General features: G+C 35.5%; 2 protein-coding genes across 2 annotated transcripts; one reads left to right on the top strand and one right to left on the bottom strand.

Annotated features, from left to right (window-relative positions):
• The first annotated feature begins 953 nt into the window (after positions 1 to 953).
• On the top strand, positions 954 to 13238 carry LOC120198445 (NPC intracellular cholesterol transporter 1-like). The gene is given in 37 exon segments (XM_039199793.1): positions 954 to 1144; positions 1703 to 1758; positions 2060 to 2159; positions 2378 to 2485; positions 2832 to 2948; positions 3253 to 3403; positions 3486 to 3733; positions 3861 to 4046; positions 4282 to 4358; positions 4442 to 4482; positions 4485 to 4558; positions 5064 to 5147; positions 5789 to 5884; positions 6008 to 6109; positions 6577 to 6642; positions 6866 to 6961; positions 7069 to 7176; positions 7290 to 7403; positions 7592 to 7675; positions 8394 to 8522; positions 8697 to 8895; positions 9001 to 9144; positions 9277 to 9326; positions 9435 to 9515; positions 9605 to 9672; positions 9764 to 9841; positions 10369 to 10438; positions 10628 to 10939; positions 11258 to 11323; positions 11639 to 11732; positions 12026 to 12062; positions 12193 to 12250; positions 12358 to 12468; positions 12552 to 12619; positions 12765 to 12831; positions 12917 to 12985; positions 13074 to 13238. Coding segments are annotated over 37 exon segments (3759 nt in total). The 5' UTR covers positions 954 to 1081; the 3' UTR covers positions 13161 to 13238.
• A 452-nt stretch (positions 13239 to 13690) lies between these two features.
• Positions 13691 to 17176, bottom strand: LOC120198645 (protein NLP4-like). Its single transcript, XM_039199949.1, is given in 6 exon segments — positions 13691 to 14176; positions 14179 to 14985; positions 15095 to 16055; positions 16124 to 16171; positions 16275 to 16825; positions 16828 to 17176. Coding segments are annotated over 6 exon segments (2724 nt in total). The 5' UTR covers positions 17111 to 17176; the 3' UTR covers positions 13691 to 14102.
• Positions 17177 to 19829: the final 2653 nt, after the last annotated feature.

The raw sequence follows: 19829 nt of genomic DNA, 5'->3' as shown, positions 1-19829 counted from the left end.
ATTTGAAGTGATGCATTAAAGGTTGGGTCGTTTTCACACAACCACCCATGCACCAGTTCCATTTCAATTCCAATGTATCGCAAAACTGTGAAGATGTAAAGGCTTTGAAAGCAGGACTCTTTTTGGATTGTCACTGTAACATCGTCTGAGTTTCACACATAATCAGCGTCAGCCAGTTACTACAGGCCACAACTGTGAAGTGTGTGCTTGTGGGTGGGGAGTGGGGGGAATATACTTTAATCACGAGTTTGATAATAAATAAATTATCTAATTAAAATATTATTATAAATAAATTATTTAATATCAAAGTATTATTATAAAAGAATTGATTCAAATTATATTAATAATCGAAGGTTTTAATTAAGATTTATTGATAATAATCATTTTTACAAATAAAAACTAGTCTAAATCTATATATGATAATATAGATAGAATGTGATGTCTTTTAATCCGATCTTATCAAATCAGATTATATATAATTCATGTTATAATCAAGCTATCTGTTTGAGACGATGAGGCCGGATTGTGTTTAGGTAGAAAAATCTCTAACTTAACTCATCATGATAATAATATAATCTTACTAATTTTCATATATATTTAAAAATAATTATTATAATACTTGTATTTCTATAATTTTCTTCAATTATATATCTATTTTATAAATAAAATTAAATCGAATTCAAATAAATGAGATACACTTCTCAAAACGAGTTTACCGTCGACTCAACCCAATCAGTTACCATCTAAACCCCACAGATCCCCTAAGCCAACCGAAAGCAAGGGTATAATCGTAAATACAACGTATTCATCTCCTCGATCGTAATTCATAACCATGCCAGGAATTTTAGTTTTCTTTTTTATTTTGTTGGTGGAGAATCTAAATGAAATTCCTCTTGTAAAGCGTAAACCTGGTAGGTGTATATTTGGCTCGAAAGTAACTATAAATACCGTTTCTCCTTGTATACTCCTCCCCTTTAGCAATAACTCGGCCAAACGCCTCAGCTCTTTCTCTTTTTATTATACATTTCTCTCTCCGTCAAACCAGCAAAGCTCAGCAAAAGTCTTTCTGCAGTAGAACAAAATGGACTCCTCTCGCCGAAAAACAGTACTTCCTTTTGGATTTATTTTATTCCTTTCCTTGTTTCAGCCTTTCAGGTAAGCGTTTCCGCCGTTTTCATCATCTGTTTCCACTGTTCGAATTTTACGCTTTTTTTGCTTACATTTATGTTTAATTCTGGCTTCTCTAGGCGTTACTCTTTTATCTTTTTTTTTGTTTTGAAGGACAAATACGTCTCGTTTTCATCTTTATTCGACGCTTGAACTCTGAGAGATCAACAATTTATGACTCTGTTCTTATTTTTGGTCAAAGCGTGTCAAATGCTTTACTCGATCAAGTTCTTCTTTCTCTTAATTTTCAAAAAAATGAATCCGAGGCTTGAAATGTAGAACTCAAGTTATATTTTGTCTCCTCTGTTTCTATCGGAAACTGAATCTTAAAAGTGATTTGTTTTGGTCAATCTTTCATAAAAAGTGGAAAAATACAAAATCGTTTTTAATTCCTAGACAAAGAAGTCATGCGCAGATCCATTTTTTTATTTTGGCATTTCATTTTAGCAGAAGTTTTTACTTAAAAAGGAAAATGGAGATTGCAATTGAACTGCCCTTGTTAATTTCAACTGAATCTGCATTTGTTTTTGGTGTGCAGGTTATATTAATTATACAAGTGGTCGTTGCACAGACGACAAATGGTGAACTAAGGTAAGACGTTTGTGTTTATCTATAAACTAACTTTACTAAAAATACAAAAAACAATAAATTCCAATGCAGCTTAAATTTATTGTTCTGAGTTGTCATTTCGACGCGAATGGGGCATGCAAGTTTCCAGTGCCTTTTCCCCCTTCTGTAAATAATATCCCCAACAAAACAATTACTGGTTCAATTTGCGCTTTCTGAAAATCTATACAATAACTAATTATGACAAATGCTAATTTACTTCAGCTTGATTGAAAATTTTAATTGGTAAATTATTATTAATTGTTTTCACCTTTGTTATGTCTAGGCAGAGACATGCTGAAGGATATTGTGCAATGTATGACATTTGTGGAGTGCGAAGTGATGGAAAAGTAGTGAACTGTGCTTCCGGTTCTCCAGCAGTAAAGGTAAGTTACATATAACTGTCTCACATAAATTTTGTACTAATATTGGTTAATAGTGATTATATCAGGTCCTCACAGTCAAGTATGATATGAACTATATTACAAAAGCCAATTTGCATAGATTCCTTTTTTATATTATTTTTATTCCAAATAACTTTGGAAACACTCGATTACAAAATATAACTAATTATTTGACGTTTATATCTTATTTTGCTTCTCAGCCTGATGAGTTACTTTCATCAAAGATTCAAAGTTTGTGCCCAACAATCCCTGGAAATGTTTGTTGTACGGAAGCTCAATTTGATACACTACGGAGTCAAGTCCAGCAAGTAAGAATTATTGTTCAATTCAACTTTTCTGTTGTTGGTATGCTGACTTGCATTATTTGAAAGCGTGAAACTTTGCTTGTGTGGCTTTTGATGTTATTAGATTGTTATTTGGCACGAGGAACTTTTCTACTTATAATTCCATTTATTCCTGCCCGTACATTTCCAGTTTTATCGGAAGTATAATGTTTGTTTCTTACCTGGAAGCTCTATAACTACTTTAAGAGATGAATTTCATTCAAACATCATAGCTTTTATACCAGATTGGTTCAACTGGAGGTAGTCGGTTGCATGGTCCTAAAATTAATCTTTCTATAACATGATTTATTTCTATTGTACATTATTGCAGGCAATTCCTTTCCTAGTAGGCTGTCCGGCATGCTTGAGAAACTTTTTGAATCTGTTCTGTGAGCTCTCATGCTCTCCAAATCAAAGTTTGTTCATCAATGTGACTTCTGTATCCCAGGTCCGGAATCCTGACTAACCCTCTATGATCATGTTCTACGACAATTGAATATCTTGTCATTTGATTGTGGAGTTGTGTCTACCTTCTAAAAACTTCACAATGTTATTGATCAATATGAACTTGTGAATGATATCTTTGATCATATTTTCCTTTTCAAACATCATTTTATGGGTGAAAATCTGAATTAACCACTAACATTCATATTATATATGCTTATTTAAACAGATGGTCGTGCACTTCTTTAGGGGACACAAATTTTTATATCGAAGATGATAGATTACTTGATATATCTCTTTCTTTGCAGGTCAAAAGTAACTTGTCTGTGGATGGAATTGACTTCTACGTAACTGATGATTTTGGTGAAGGATTGTATGAATCTTGCAAGGATGTCAAGTTTGGTACCATGAATTCTCGTGCTATGGAATTTATTGGTGCTGGTGCTAAAAACTTTAAAGGTGAGTTGCTAGTTATAAGTTTGTATTTTAAGACTTGTGCATTGTGTCTCAATCACATTATCCGCATGATTGGTTCTGGCAGAGTGGTTTGCTTTTATTGGTAGGCGAGCACCAAATAACATGCCAGGTTCACCATATGCCATTCAATTCCTGCTATCTGTCCCAGAATCATCTGGGATGAAACCTATGAATGTATCCACTTATCCATGTAGAGATGTTTCACTGGGCTGTTCTTGTGGTGATTGCCCTTCATCTCCTGTCTGTTCTAATACAGCTATATCTACTTCCATTAATGGGGCTAAATGTTCTGTTCGAATTGGATCTCTTAAGGTGAGAGTTTTTTTTGTACTTTTTTTATTTAAATCAATTTTAACAAATGAGAATTCCCAAATTCATATGAAAGTAGAGTTGGTTTTCTAATTCGAGCTACAATTGCATAAATGTTCAAAATATGCAGGCCAAATGCGTCGATTTAGCTTTTGCAATCCTATATGTTGTATTGGTTTCTATGATTTTCGGATGGGGCTTGTTTAACCGGACAAGAAAAAGAAGACGGTCTTTTCGAATGAAACCATTTTTGGATACAGCTGATAGTGAATCTCATTCTATTAATAGGCAAAAAGCTGAGAACCTCCCCATGCAGGTGCTCTTTTTTACCCCTTACTTTGTGCTGGTTTTCTTCAATCTCATTCTATTTCACACTTGATATTTTGGTTTAGTTTATGGCTTTTATATGTGGCTTAAAACTTTACGAAATTGTAATTCTTATTTGACAACCTTTCTATTTTGTACTTCTTCTTCTTCATACAAGTGTGGTTATGCTTTTCCTACTAAATGATTGTCACGTGCTTTTGTTTGTGCTTCCTGTTTGGTTTCAGAGGCTAGAAGATGCTAATCTAAGTATCACTGCAGTTCGACTTTCTGCTGTGCAAGGATACATGTCAAACTTTTACAGGTTAACTTTCTATGTGTATAAGGCTTTATATCACTTGAGCAATGGTCAAGTCTCTGATTTTGTTCTAACCAACTTATTTTCAGGAAATATGGACTATGGGTTGCTAGACATCCAACCCTTGTATTGAGTTTGCAGTGGGAATGGTTCTTCTACTTTGCTTGGGCCTGGTCCGTTTCAAGGTGGAAACACGACCAGAGAAGGTAGTACTTGATTGCTGAAGAGCTAGATGTATCTTTATATAAATTGAACCTCTCTACAGACGTGCTTCATTCTAATAATTATGGACTATTGATAACTACCTGTGATCAATCATTTCTGTTTCCATACAAAGAGGCTAGCAATTATGATTACTTTGGTATAGAATCCATCCTCAAGGTTTACTATGCTTAGTAATTTCAAATATTATAAACATTAAATATTCATGGTGATCCACCGACAATCATCCCGGGCTTCTGTTTACTTACTTGAGATGTAAGTTAAATGATCTGCTTCATAATGTTTAGATGCATTCTTCGAATCTCCAGCTTATCTATAGAACTTGGCTCCAGGGATACTAGCATCTTCTATGTTGTTTTGAATGAATGTGTAAAGTCAGTTCATGTCAAGCATTTTGAGATCAGAGAATTGACTTTGATATACTTCTGGTTACATGCTTCTTTCAATACATTTTCTATATCTGAATATCTGTTACCAATACAATGTCAGCTATGGGTAGGACCTGGAAGTAAAGCTGCAGAAGAGAAGCGTTTTTTTGACAGCAACCTAGCTCCTTTTTACAGAATTGAGCAGGTTTTCCCCTATTTTATTCTATTTCCCCTCTTCTTTGCCACTTCATCTGGCTCCCCTATTGTTGGTTTCTGGTAAGAGGGTGAATATTATAGAATGATTCTGAGTTCAATATCTGCAACGTACATTTTTCTTGTTATATGTCATACCTTAGCAAATTTCAAATTATTATATTTCTTCATCCTTTTTTTTGGAGTAAAATATTCCTGCTAATTATTTTTCGGGATGTATATCCGTGAGGGTTCTAATCTTTTCCTATTTATATAATGCCTTCTAATCTTTTCCTCTCATTTTCCTATTTATTGTTCTCTAATGATATATTTATATAAGAACCATCAGTTTAAATTGCTCTTTGTTGGATTGAGCAATGTGCGATATAGTTTCCATATTTAATAGTCTTCATTTCATATTTTATAATCTTTTCCTCTCTTCTTCTCCTATCTATTTAAATCAATTTTGATTACATAAATTCTCTTCCTCGTCGCAATATTTTCTCATATTCCTTTGTCGACTTTTCTAATGCGATATTGTATGAGAACCATTAGTTTAAATCTGTTTATGGATTGAGCATTGTTTTCTGTTTTTATAGTTCACGTGTCTTACCGTATTAATTTGGAATAACTAATGTTACCTATGTTATTCAGATAATATTAGCTACAATTCCAGATCCCTTATATGGTAAATCACCCAGCATTGTGACTGAGGAAAACATTAAGTTGTTATTTGAAATACAAAAGAAGGTATACGTTTTACTTTAATTTATCAGGTTGGATTATCACATAGTGTAATTGGATTTGTAGTCGTTTGTACATTTACATTCTCTTAGGAAAGCCTTACTTAAACACTTTAAATTTACTTAACAGATTGATGGAATCCGGGGAAATTATTCTGGCTCAATGATATCTTTGACAGATATTTGCATGAAGCCGATGGGGCAGGATTGTGCTACACAAAGTGTTATACAGGTAGAATGCATGTCTTGTGTCTTCATATGAGTGAAGCATATAGAATCATAAATTTTCAATTGAAATGTAAATGTGTGGAAGTGGAACTGTGAATTGTTTATCATCATAAACTGTTCAATCTCAGCAGAAAAGCGATTTCTTTATATTTCTTCATATGGACAATTTAGTTGCTTTTCTATAAGCATATTTTAGTATTGAATTTTTTTGATGTAATATCTTAATAATAGTTTGTTAGTTATGATAATCCATTATTCTTATCCTTGTTCTCTGCTTTTCCACCATCTGTATGTGTTGTGACACTCTTGCTACACTTTTGACTTATCTCTGAAATAAATAATTGTCTGTCAGTTCTGCTGTATTTTATATTTCACCAGTGACTCATTATTGAATTTCTAGAGCACCTTACAAGTTTTCCTTTCTAATCCCTCTTTTTTGGTGTTTTTATTTTACTATGTTTCTCTTGGTAGTATTTCAAAATGGATCCAAGTTATGATGCTGATGATCGAGTGGAACACGTGAACTATTGTTTTCAGGTATAGCCTAATACCTCCATGTTTATTTTGTTTGAAGGTAATTGCCTTCCTCACATTTCTACTTATTGACCAGCCTCTATTCTAAGGCATGTTCAAGTTATAGATCTTGACAATAACTTTAAATTATAGGTTCTTTTCTTGTTTTCTCTCACACTCCTCTCTTTCACTATCTTTTTGACACCTGGGTTGGCCTTTAATGTTTTCATGTTATGTATTCTTTCAGCATTATACCTCTGCAGAATCATGTATGAGTGCTTTTAAAGCACCAGTAGATCCTAGCACTGTATTAGGAGGTTTCTCTGGGAGCAACTATACCGAGGTATTAATTTAACGTTTATGATCTGCCAATGCAGTCAGATCATTGAATGTATGATCTTTAACATATTTAATTGGGTGCTGTAACCTAAAATGATCTTTATAATACAGGCTTCCACATTTATAGTAACTTATCCGGTAAACAATGCTGTTGACAAAGAAGGGAATGAAACTCAAAAGGCAGTGGCTTGGGAAAAGGCCTTTGTTTGGTTAGCAAAGGTGTGGAACTTGTACTTGCATCATATCAATAATTGTTTATTGTCTTCCAATTGCCTTGTCTTGGCAATTCTCGGATAAGTGATTTTCACATGTGATGCCATGTTATGGAACAGGATGAGTTGTTGCCTATGGTTCAATCTAAAAATTTGACATTTTCGTTTTCCTTGGAAAGCTCCATCGAGGATGAGTTGAAAAGAGAAAGCACTGCAGATGTCATAACCATATTGGTAGGAGTTTTTCTTTTTTATGGCTTGAGAACATGATACTTGAGTTCTAGATATGGAAATCTAACCTTTGTAACTTATGGAAGTTTTAAGAGGCATGCCATAAAAAATCATTAATCTTGTAAATGTGATTTTTTTATTGTAATTTTCTGAGACTGCTTTCTTCTGTCTGCCGCCTAATTTCATTGCAGATAAGCTATCTCGTGATGTTTGCATACATATCTCTGACCTTGGGTGATACACCTCGATTAACTTCTTTTTACATTTCATCTAAGGTATCTTATTCACGGTTCTTTCCTGAAAGTAATATTCTGTGTTTTGAAGTATTCTTCCTCTACCTTCTGTTCTCTTTTTGGGTGTGTTTTCTTGGATCCTCTCCTAGTAGTTTAAGCTTTTCTGTTGAGGGGTTCTGTAGCTTTTGTACTGAAATTTATCTGATCAAGTGCGCCAGAATTGAAACCTTGGCATATTTAACCTAACAAAGTTAATATAAATGCACTTTCAACAGCTTCTGAAGGTCATCCTTAACTATAATTGTTTTTAGCAACAATGGGGACTTTTTATCTAGTGGATTAACATTTTGATATATCTCAGAAAGAACGGACCAAGCAAATGACACAGATTGGTTATATTACTAGAAATCCAACCATTTGAATGACTTTTCCTAGACCCCTTTCATATGCTTTTTCTAATTCGAAAAACTTATTTTAAATGACCTTTGTACCTAAACAAAGTGTGGCTATTCATGCTTTCAGGGATCTATATCTAATAAATGAGCTTCTCTTGGTTTTGAAAATTTGCAACCGATGTTTTATTGGATGACTTAAGGTTATGCTTGAATGTAGCAATAAATAAATGTCTCCTCAATTCTTGGACTGCCAGAGTTAGGTTAACAAGATCAGAAAAGTTACCTGTTAGGGTTGGATGAATGTCTGAAACATTTTCTGTTACTTATCTTCTATGATGTGTACTGTATGATTGACTGAATTCCAGGTATTGCTTGGCCTTTCTGGCGTTGTGCTTGTCATGCTCTCAGTTCTTGGATCAGTAGAATTTTTCAGTGCTATTGGAGTAAAATCTACCCTAATCATAATGGAAGTTATTTCCTTTCTTGTTCTTGCAGTAAGTGCCCTCCATATTTCAAATTCATATGATATTGTTGCTAAGTTTGCAACTATCATTTGTTTGACCTGGAGGATGTATATTACAATTAAGTCAAGCATTTTGTTTGTCAAGTTTCATCTCTCCATTGCTTAGTTCCGTTGTGGCTTGCCTTCTAGCTCTATCTTGTAACAGGTTGGGGTGGACAACATGTGCATACTGGTGCATGCTGTTAAGCGACAGCCTTTGGACTTACCTCTAGAAGGAAGGATAAGCAATGCACTCGTGGAAGTTGGGCCATCCATAACCCTTGCTAGTCTATCTGAGGTTTTTGTGTTTGCAGTTGGAAGTTTCATTCCTATGCCAGCGTGCCGAGTGTTCTCCATGTTTGCAGGTCTATATATTTGTCCATTTCATAGTGATATAAACTGAAAAAGATTTTTTCTTTCCTTTTATGTCAGTTATGTCATTCCCCTCACATCCATGCTTTCTATTGCAGCACTTGCCGTTTTGTTGGACTTCCTCGTGCAGGTCACTGCTTTTGTTTCTCTGATAGTTTTCGACTTTTTACGAGCTGAGGGAAGAAGGGTTGATTGTTTTCCATGTATAAAAGCAGCATCGGCATATGCTGAATCTGAGAAAGGTATAGTTGGAGTTGTATGATTCACACTAGAATAGAACTAGTTTCATAGTTATTTAATACTTTGAACCCTCTCTCATTCATTGTGAAGCTGTCATGAAGTCTTACTAGAGATTATTTTTAATGAAACTTTAGGCAGTGGTACTGGTGGGAGAAAACCCGGGCTATTGGCTCGATATATGAAGGTAATTGTTTCTACTTTAGAACTTAAGTAATAAGGTGATTATACTTTGTCTTGAAACAAGCTTCATTTGTTTTGCTCATTAGTTTGTTTCTCTTTTCACTTTCATGAGGTACATGCTCCCATTCTCAGTCTTTGGGGAGTGAAAATTATAGTCATTTCTGCGTTTGTTGCTTTTTCATTGGCTAGCATTGTAAGTAGCTTTAACTTTTTCAAGTTGATATATTCGATTCCTTTTGCCTATGACTTGAAGTAAACTTCTTATGCTTGTAAATTTGGCAGGCATTGTCCACCCGAATCGAGCCTGGTTTGGAGCAAAAGATTGTTCTTCCCCAAGACTCATATCTTCGGGTTCAATTTTTGCTTTCCATTTTCCTGAATGGAGAAATTAATCAAATAATTTCCATTTTTGTCATTGAGACATTGCTGCATTCTATTCCACGGCTATTTCAATAATGTTTCTGAGTATCTCAGAATTGGACCGCCGCTCTATTTTGTCATGAAGAACTATAATTATAGGTATTTCCATGTGATTTATAGTTTCTTTGTCTTCAGTTTACTACATGGTATCAGCTTCTGTGTGCTTTAAAGGAATTTTACCTGGTCCAAGCATGAAGAGACATATTGATCATTTTTCATTCTTGTTTCATCTCCTATGAGCATGATGAACATTGCATATAAAAACTTTTCAATGCCACGAATGAAACCTTAGTATTGGCTCTTCTGAAAGCTTATATTTTTCTTGTCTCAGATATATCAGAATAAATAAACACCTGAACAGAAACATGATGCAAGTTGCTTTCCCCTGATATGAAAAAGAAACAACTAATGGTGGAAAACTGACATTTTAGGCCGATTCTATTAGAACTCCATGTGAAAATTCTTCTATGCATTTTCCATAAACAAAATGTGTTATACTTATCATTTAAGAAGTGCTTGCTTTCCGAGAAGTATGTGAAGAAAAAAGATGGAGTTATTCAAATTTTCATCTAATTGTTTTTTTTGGGATAAATATGCTTTTTGTGCTGATGTTGTTCTATTCTCAGTTCAGAATCAATAGATACGAATAAGTTGTGCTCTATCAGCCAATGTAACTCAGACTCTCTTTTAAATGAGGTAAATTTGTTTGGTAGATTCTATCTCTTGAGTGTTCATTCATGGTATTAGATTTATCTTTAGGAAACCACTCTCTTCTATTTAGTTTGAAGCATGTTTATGTTTTAAGATTGCTTATCAACAAACCTTTGCCTTGTGTTGTTTCCGTATTTCATTCCATGTGACAGCAGTATGTTGTTGCCTCTGTAGATAGCTAGAGCATCCTTGACACCAGAATCAAGCTATATTGCTAAGCCAGCTGCTTCTTGGCTTGATGATTTTCTCGTATGGTTATCTCCGGAAGCATTTGGTTGCTGTCGGAAATTTACTAATGGGAGTTATTGTCCCCCTGACGATCAGGTTATGATCCTATTTTTCTTGGTACTTATTGTTGGATTTAATGCAGCTCCTATGAATGCCGGAGGTTCTTCATTTTCCAATAAGGTATACCAAAATATGTATTCAAATAGCTTGGACGGACTGCATCTGATGCCTCATTTGCATTTTGTTTGTGAAAAGAAATTCACTTGAACCTCAAATTACACGTTTCTTTAAAACAATATACTGCTATAATAGGTTAAAGGAAATTCTAAAATTTTGTATCTAATCTCAAGGGTGTAGGTTTAATAGCTTTACAGCTAAGCATTTTTATGGTAATGGTGCCTCCGTTTTTGAGTGAAATAACCAGATGTCTCAATTTTCCGTGTTCGAACTTAGCTATGCGTAGTAGTTGTCATTGCTAAGAAGATATCAATAAGTTCATTATCATTTACCTTATATCATGCTGTAATTAGGTTTTCAAAAGCTTGGTTTATGGTAATTGGCTTTCAATTGTTTTAGATTGATTATGTTAACTCAATGAGGGCTGCTCGACAATTTGCTGCACGAGTTTCTGATTCTTTAAAGGTAAGATATCAATTGTAATTGCTTGTCTTAAAACATTTAGTTCATTTGTTTGTGCTTCAGTAGAAAACATGGTTTTTTTTTTCCTACGTAATTGGGTACCCTTATCTACCTCTAATTTTGCATGGTACAATTGTTAGTCCTTAATTCCTTATCATACGACTTTATGGTCCTCATTAATTCTCCTACACCAGCATTGCATGGGAACTTGTTGGGGTTGTCATGCAAGCAGGCTCTTGTTTTGAATATATTTGCAAATTTATACGCATGCTAGTTTTGTGATACAATCTGTTCGTAAACTGATCTGTTCTGGTGCAGATGGAAATCTTCCCATATTCTGTGTTTTATATGTTCTTTGAGCAATACCTTGATATATGGAAGACGGCTCTCATCAACCTTGCAATTGCGATTGGTAAGTAATTTGCGGAAACCTACCCAAAAGTGTCATAAGTTAATACACAATTTCCCATAAATTATGTATTTTTAAGGCATTTTTGGTACACATTAATGATTCGAAAATAATTACCAAAGCCTAAGAGTAGACCGAAAGATATCTGCTGATGTTATTTGATTTTGCTGTGTCGTTTGTGTGTTACTGAATTTTATATTTGTACTCGACTATTTAGCAGCATTATTACAATGGCTTGTAGTTTTGTAGTTATTTCTAACAGTCAATTGCCTTTTCTTCTGTTTGATTGCTTTCAGGTGCGGTATTTTTTGTTTGTTTAGTTATTACATGCAGGTTAGCTTCCTACTTTTGTCCCTTGATTTAGAGTGAAGTCTATCAGTCTGGTTTTGTAAAAGCAGAACAGAACTGATGGATTCAACTATTTTTCTTTATTGATTTCTTCGCATTTTCCCACCAAATATAGTTTGTGGACCTCAGCGATCATAATGCTGGCGTTGGCAATGATTCTCATTGATCTTATGGTAATCTATTCTCTGCCGTCACCATAATACTTCCTTTGGTTGAACTGGTTTTACTTTGGCTTCCTACTTGCACCTTTTATACCCTCTTACGAAGTTAAACTCTTCAGGGTGTGATGGCCATTCTCGGAATTCAACTCAATGCGGTCTCTGTTGTTAATCTTGTTATGTCAGTTGGCATTGCTGTTGAGTTCTGCGTGCATATAACACATGCATTTTCGGTTAGTATAGTTCAGCTTTCCGTTTACTCTTGGTTCATCTCCCCGATTTGTTGTGCGAATAAAATTACAAGTTGTTCATGCAGGTAAGTAGCGGGAATAGAAATGAAAGGGTAAAGGAAGCTCTCGGTACAATGGGAGCTTCTGTCTTCAGGTTCGTTTCCTTCTCTTATAAGTAACCATCCACCTCCACTTCGTTCCATCTTTTCTGTCCGGAGTGTGATAAATGAAGAAATAAACTCCATATTTGAGCAACCTATTATTGCTTAACTGTCATTATTTTGATGTAATTATTGCAGTGGAATCACGTTGACAAAGCTAGTAGGGGTGCTGGTTCTTTGCTTCTCGAAGACGGAAGCTTTCGTGGTACCAATTCCTTCATTGAATTCTTAATTATGGGACCATTCATTTTACTGTAATTTTTAATCCTTTACCCTCTGCTCCTGGGTAGGTCTATTATTTCCAGATGTACCTAGCATTGGTCCTTCTAGGTTTCTTACATGGGCTTGTGTTTTTTCCGGTAAGTCCTTTTTTTCGTTTTATTTATGGGAAGTAAATGAAGTTCAGTTTGCAAAGCAAAAGCATTAACCAAATGGTTCTGTATTCAGGTGGTGTTGAGCATGCTTGGTCCACCATCGAGATGTGTACAGGTTGAGAAGCAAGACGAACGGCCTTCGGTTTCATCTCTGCCTTAGTGCGATAACCTTTCACAACTCCTTTTGTAGAGAGTTTACAATTCAATTTCTGTCTGATATAGAAACTTAATGTATAACCAGAGCAAAGGCTTGAAAGCAAGGGAAAAAATTAAGAAAAAATAGTTGCCCCCGTCCCATCCCAACATGTAAAGCTTTGTTTAGAGAAAGGAGGAACAAATTAATAGGAAAACCATATTGGCTGCCGCTGTTTTCAATATACTAAGGTAGCTGTTTCATTTAGTCTAAAGAATTAAATTACTTGGTAGAGAGCGATAGTTGTTGCAGCCTTTGATATTCTTATTTTAGAAGATGAATGGATGTCTCTCTCCGGATTCGAGTGTACCCTTATCTGCTCCCATCCTGCGTAATCTTTTTTTTTTCTTCCCCATTTACTTCGTATTTCTCTTATGCCAAGATAAAGAAGATAACGTTCTGATGTAACTCTTATACTTGGTTTTGCAATGATAAATACAACAAACAGCAAGAATCGTATTAATGCCAATATATCCATTCATATTTTACTAGGGTATCAAAACAGAATAAAAATTGTTAGAAAATATCCTCTTTATTACCATTACTAGTATTCTTTTTGACATGGCACCTTTTGCTGCTCTGATCATGACTAAAATATACAGCAAATCTCATTCTGAGAAGGAAAGCAAAAGAGCACGGAGAGATTCCAAACTGTCAGCACTCAGCAGCTATATGAGCTACCACAATCGTAACAGATCGTTTGCGTTAAAGTGGCTTTCATGGTATTTAGGATGATAGTGTATCAACTTCACTTCTTCCCCAAATGTTGTCACAAATCATTTCCTCCTTCTAATCAACTCCTCCAACAGTGCAGCTCGTCCCAAAGCGTTACTGTCCCCAAGGAGCATTAAGGTCACTGCCATTCGGAAACGTCAAAATAATGGTACCGATACCGATGAGACAGTTTCATCAAGGACCAGTGCCTGAAAACTGGTCCAAATGATGATGAGAAGCTTGCAACGAGAGTTTAATTGTGTTGCCCGCGATGATCCACACACTTCAATGCACTCCTCCAAATCTTCATCACATGTTAATAACACCCACTCGGAGTCATCATCCATGTACTTTATATCGAACCTAGTTATATCATCTATATTGAACCGTCTCGTAATTTCATGCAATAAATCTTTAAACCGCCATTCGCTCTGCATGCGGAACCGGATCTTCTCGTCTCCATATGTGACCCTCACCCTTCGAGCTTCTAAATCTCGAGCAATCTGGCTGGCTGCAGTCTTCGATACGGTTTGAAGATCGTCATGGTTAACCTGTTCCTTAAGAGAGATAAGGTTCTGGGATCTTAGGAACAGCTTTGATTCTTCTTGATTTAAAGCATGCAACTCGACATCAGTTTTCACCCTTTTCAGCTCAACATTCCCGAAACTATCTCCGATTACGAGCTCTTCATTAGCAGGCATGTTGAATTTCGAAGGCCGATGTGTTCCACTTGAAAAGCATTGGCTTGAACATGAACTCTGACTACACGAGGAGGAAGGCGAATTCGAAGTAGCAGCTTGGGACACGAAATTACCACCCTCAGGCTGTATGTTTATTTGCTTTGGCTTATCATTCGGCAGCGAGGTCGATAATGCACCATTTCCTACCAATTTTGGAGATGCCAACTCAGGAAAATTTGCATAGAAGTTACTAATATGAAAAGCACCAGATGCACCTTGTACCGAGTCGATGACGTGCTGGAGTTTCTGTAAGGAGTGTCCAACTTTCTTGATTTTTCGAGACGGCCAGCGTTTGATTCCGTGCTGCCTGCAGATTCTTTTCAAGGTTGTTGGACACACTAAAGATTGAAGGAAAACAGGACAAGTAGTCAAATCATAAGGAAAAATCAGAGACCAATGTACATTTATCTCCATTAGTATACCGTGCTATAAAGCTAGGACACTTACCACCAAGGCTTTTTGCTGCATCTTTTAGGCTTCCAGCAAAATATTGACGGAGAACTTGCAGAGTAATTGCTTTTTCTGTCTTGCTACGCCTCTTCTCTCCTGTTTTTCCCATAGCCACACTCGAAAAGCTTATCTCATTAAACGTGGAATCCCCGTATTCGATACTTTCTCGTAGGCTAATATGTTCTTGATGAGGCTTCACATCGGATGATTTTTCATCCAACGGCGCCCTTGGCTTTTCTTTTTCGAGTACTGAGGCAGTGTCACAACTCTGCTGGACCTTAGTGTGGCAAGAGGAACTTTCTTGAGGAAACTTATGTGAACCATGAGTGTACTGCTCTTTCGATAACTCGTCTCTAATCGGAATGCCATCCGAAGGGGTTACGAGTTCACTAACTGTGAAATCGGTTTCTTCCTCCAGCTCCTTATCCGTTACGACCCGTAAGGTGCAACATACTTGCTGTATAATGATGGATAGTGAATTAAGCATCTTCCTCTGTCCCTCCGGATCTCTGCAGTGTGCAGGTAAGAAGAACTCCAAGACAAAGTCTGCTTTACCGGTGCGAATGCATCTGAAACGTATCGCGACAGCAGCGTGCAACTTAAAAATCATCGCATGGTGAGCCAGAGGATATTCGGTCTTCTTAAAAGAAGTTATGTCTGGCGAGAAGCACGGCTGGTTAGTCACGAAAGCTCTCCCCACAATACCCTGACCTTTTAACAAGTGATGCTCGGAGCAAGCCTCGTGAAAGGCCTGGATATTAAGATCGGCAACACAGCAAGCATCGTCCACCGTAGACACGCAATGAGCATAGTTCTCGTTTGAATGCCGACAACCCTCTTTACCTTGCTGGATGCAAGAAACCCAAGCCTGAGCTAGGGGTAATCTGTGCGTCTCACAAGCACACCTTAACAGTTCTTTGATCTCGGGTAAAGCAGCTTGGTAGCAATTATTGTAAGCCTGATATGTACAAGAACAAGTTTAGAACACTTACCGATTGAACTTATTCGGTAACTGCGACGACTTACCTTCATGTTTCGAGTGCCGGAAGCTATCGAACTCCGAAGGTTGACGGCCTGCTTGCAAAGGAAAACCAGACAAGGATCACTTTCAGGAATCAGGACTTTATTTCGTAACATTCTACGACAATTATGAATGAAGAAAAGGTAAGAAAAAGACCTCTAATGCTTTGCAAACACTTTCGAGCTCGGGTCGAATCTTGATCTTCTCGGTCGTCATCACGACTTCGATAACACCCAAGCAGGTCCCACTTCCTTGTTCGAAAACCGGAAGGGCGAATGTTCCACGAACATCATGTCGTTGAGCATAGTCAACTCTCGGATATTCATCGCTTTTAACGAATCGAACATCGGGAGTCCACTCGGGAACCTGACTCAAGAACACCCGACCAGGCAATCCCGCCATGTCCTTGGAATCCTCCTCCGCTGGAAAATGATAATTGACAGAGATGTTCCTGTAACTTGCAAGCTTTTGGCTGTTGGGATCGAGCGAAAAGGGCTGCTCACTGGTAGTCAAAAAGCGTCTACCTCCTCTATTTACAGGCAACCATAATTGTACAAGCACATCGTTTTCTTTAGCAGAAGCTTTAATATAACCAAGTGCTTGAGTTAATCTCTGCATCACAGAGGTGGCCGGAGTTCTGGGTCCAATCCACCATCTTCGGCTCGACTCAGAACCGTCGGTTATACAATCGCTAAACTGAGGACTACCAAACTTTCACCTCGAGCGACATTCATATGTGAATTTGCAGGCAAAAATGATCTTGGAGAGAGGCCGCCGCCTGAATCACCTCCATTAGAATCCGACGTCCGCCATGTAAATGAAGGATCAAAGAAATGACTCGAAAAGGATGAACTTTGGTTTACGAAATCAGATCCCGGAGTTGTCTCCAACCAACATCCTTCTACCAACAATTCATCCATGTAGTCGAAGTCCATTGCCGAATCCGGTGGTCCGCCTAGCATGGCTACCGGCGAGAAAATGGCATCCTCCATTGCACAAAGACAACAAATTCAACAGATAATCCTGTTGATGAATAGATTGACCAAATATGAGACGGATAAAATACTTGGAGGAATACCAACTTTTGGAAAAAAATGGATGATAAGAGCAAAGAAATTTCCAGAAACTTGGAACAGCCTAAAAGACAGCAACTCACGATGTTGTGTATTGGTAGTATGTGGAGATTTTTTAAGATACCCAAAATCTCAAACGGATACTAACATCAAAAAAAATATATATATATATATAATTATTTTTATTTATTTATTTTCGTTTTGAAAGTTGAAGATGGAGCTGCAGCAAGCAAAGAGAAGAAGAAAGATCTCATAAACAGGCTGTCTCCGTTTAAAACTCCCCAAGATAAGAGCTGTTGGAAAAGAAAAAAGAAAATCTAAGAGTGGTGTGATTCTGGGTTTATTGAGAGAGAAGAATCGAAGATTCTGCCGTGGAAGGGCATCGTCCCCACGTCACCCATGAACAAAATTCTCCTTGAAATTCTCTCGATGTAAAGTCAACTTTTTTGAAGCCAACCGATGAAGAACAACACCAACAACAAACAATGAATAATCTGGCCTTGCTGATGTTATCATACTTTGATTAATAATGGACAGATAGTGGAATCAGAGGTTTATTATTTCTTTTCCTTCAAGTGCTAAAAAATAAATTAAAAATGGTTGCTTTCTGAGTGTGTACCACACACCCACTTGAGAATTGAGACGCTCTCATCATCACCAGCTTCCTTCTCTGCATTACTATTTTTTTCCACAAACATAAACTATTCGCTCCTCTTTTTTCATTTTCATTTATTTATTTCATACGTATATAAAAATATACAATATAATATTCAGAAAACAACTGGTGTACGATCGGGTGGCCGAGGATACTCCAACCCAGTGAGAAAGACTTGGAGACTATCGGTTTTAACAGTGAGTTAAAAGGTAAATGAATGATTGTTGAGGGTGTTGGATTCGGGGCATGGAATCCCCACCAGCCTCCATTTTGTTTTTGCTTTTGGCCAAATCTACCCTCCTTTTCATCTTCAAGTTGGGCATGAACATCATTATCTCACCCTTTTTTTTTATCTTTTCCTTCTCATGTTCATTGCACTGTTTTTAGAGATTTGTACATAAATACTTTTATGTTTTAAGAAAATAATTATAAAATAATAATGATATACTAAATAAATAAAATAAAGTAAACAAAGAATCTTTCGATTATAGGATATTATTTTGTTAAGTATTATAACTATTAAAAGTTATAAAATAATCCCTCAACTATAAGGTGTTATTTTGTTGAATCCTTTTACTATTTAAAGTTATACAATGATCTCTTGACTATAAGATGTTTCTTTATTGAGTCCATCAATTATTAAAATTTACAAAATAGACACTCAACTATTCATATATTTTAAACTTATCCTTTTTGTTAAAAAATTGATGATCGTATGAGTTGGACGTTAACTTGCTGACCGATATATGTTAAAATCATATTTTAATGATGTCTACTAGCACCGTTATTACTTTTAAGCACTAACTCGATAATATAATATTTCAAGCACTAGCTTGACGACATAATGTAAATGAAGAGTCAATCCATAAAATACAACTCATATAGTTTTGGAACCATATTTTATCATATCCAGCTAACAAGTTAACATCTAGCTCTGATGGCTGCTAATTTTTTTTAACAAAAAATGATGAATTTGAAATATATGAATAGTCAAGTGATCATCTTGTAACTTTTAATGGTTGAGGAACTCAACAAAGTAGTGCCCTATAATCAAGGATCATTTGTAATTTTAATAGTTAAAATACTCAACAAAACAATGTCATATAATCAAGGGGCTATTTGTACACTTCACCCAAAAAATAATATATATTATTAAATTTATTAAAAATATATAAATATTTTTAATTATATAAAAACTAAAAATTAAAATATTAGTAGAATTAAAATATCAGATTTGGATGGCTAAATAATCCATATGAGAAAAAATTGAAAAATTATAGGTGTTGAAAAATTGATTTGATATTTTGACAATTTACTTCGATGTATTTGAAATTCTTGTGTGAAAATGACTAGTTCATAAAATAAATAAATAATTGAAACTTGTGACGTGATTTGACGAGTTTTATATAATTTCTTTTAATCCACATGATGAATTTTATTTTTTTAATATATTTTATGAAACTCATTGTGTGAGTATAACAAGTTTCTTGTATACTATAACAAATAACCCAAATCCTAAAATAATTTTTCAACACGTACATTTTTTAGTTTTTGGTCCACAATATTTTTAAATTTTATTGTAAAATATATCGTATATGTTTATCTTATATATATGTAATACCCCAAAAATTTAGATAATGACAAAAATGCAAATTTTGAAAGTTTGATTGTTAAAGTATAAAATTGGGAAAAGTTTAAGGAATTAAGTGGTCATTTTCCCAAAAAGAATTTTATCCCATAAATAGATAATTTTCTCTTGAGAGTGGGGGTTTTATAGAAATCATATTTTGGATTTGGAATTTTAGTAAAGAAAAATTAGAAAGGGTAGAAGTCGGTAAGGAATCGACAATTCAGATCGAATTGAAATTTTATAAAAATTTGAAGGATGATATAGAATGGTTGGAAAGATTATTTTAATATTTTAGATCAGAGAAAATTTGTTTGGAAATGTGCAATTTTTCAGATTTAACCGAAACATTTGAA

Source organism: Hibiscus syriacus, unplaced genomic scaffold, assembly GCF_006381635.1.
Source record: "Hibiscus syriacus cultivar Baekdansim isolate YM2019G1 unplaced genomic scaffold, ASM638163v2 tig00117056_pilon, whole genome shotgun sequence".
NCBI classification, from domain to species: Eukaryota; Viridiplantae; Streptophyta; class Magnoliopsida; order Malvales; family Malvaceae; genus Hibiscus; species Hibiscus syriacus.
Note: the sequence above shows the minus strand (reverse complement) of the source record. Positions and strands in the feature narration are given on the sequence as shown.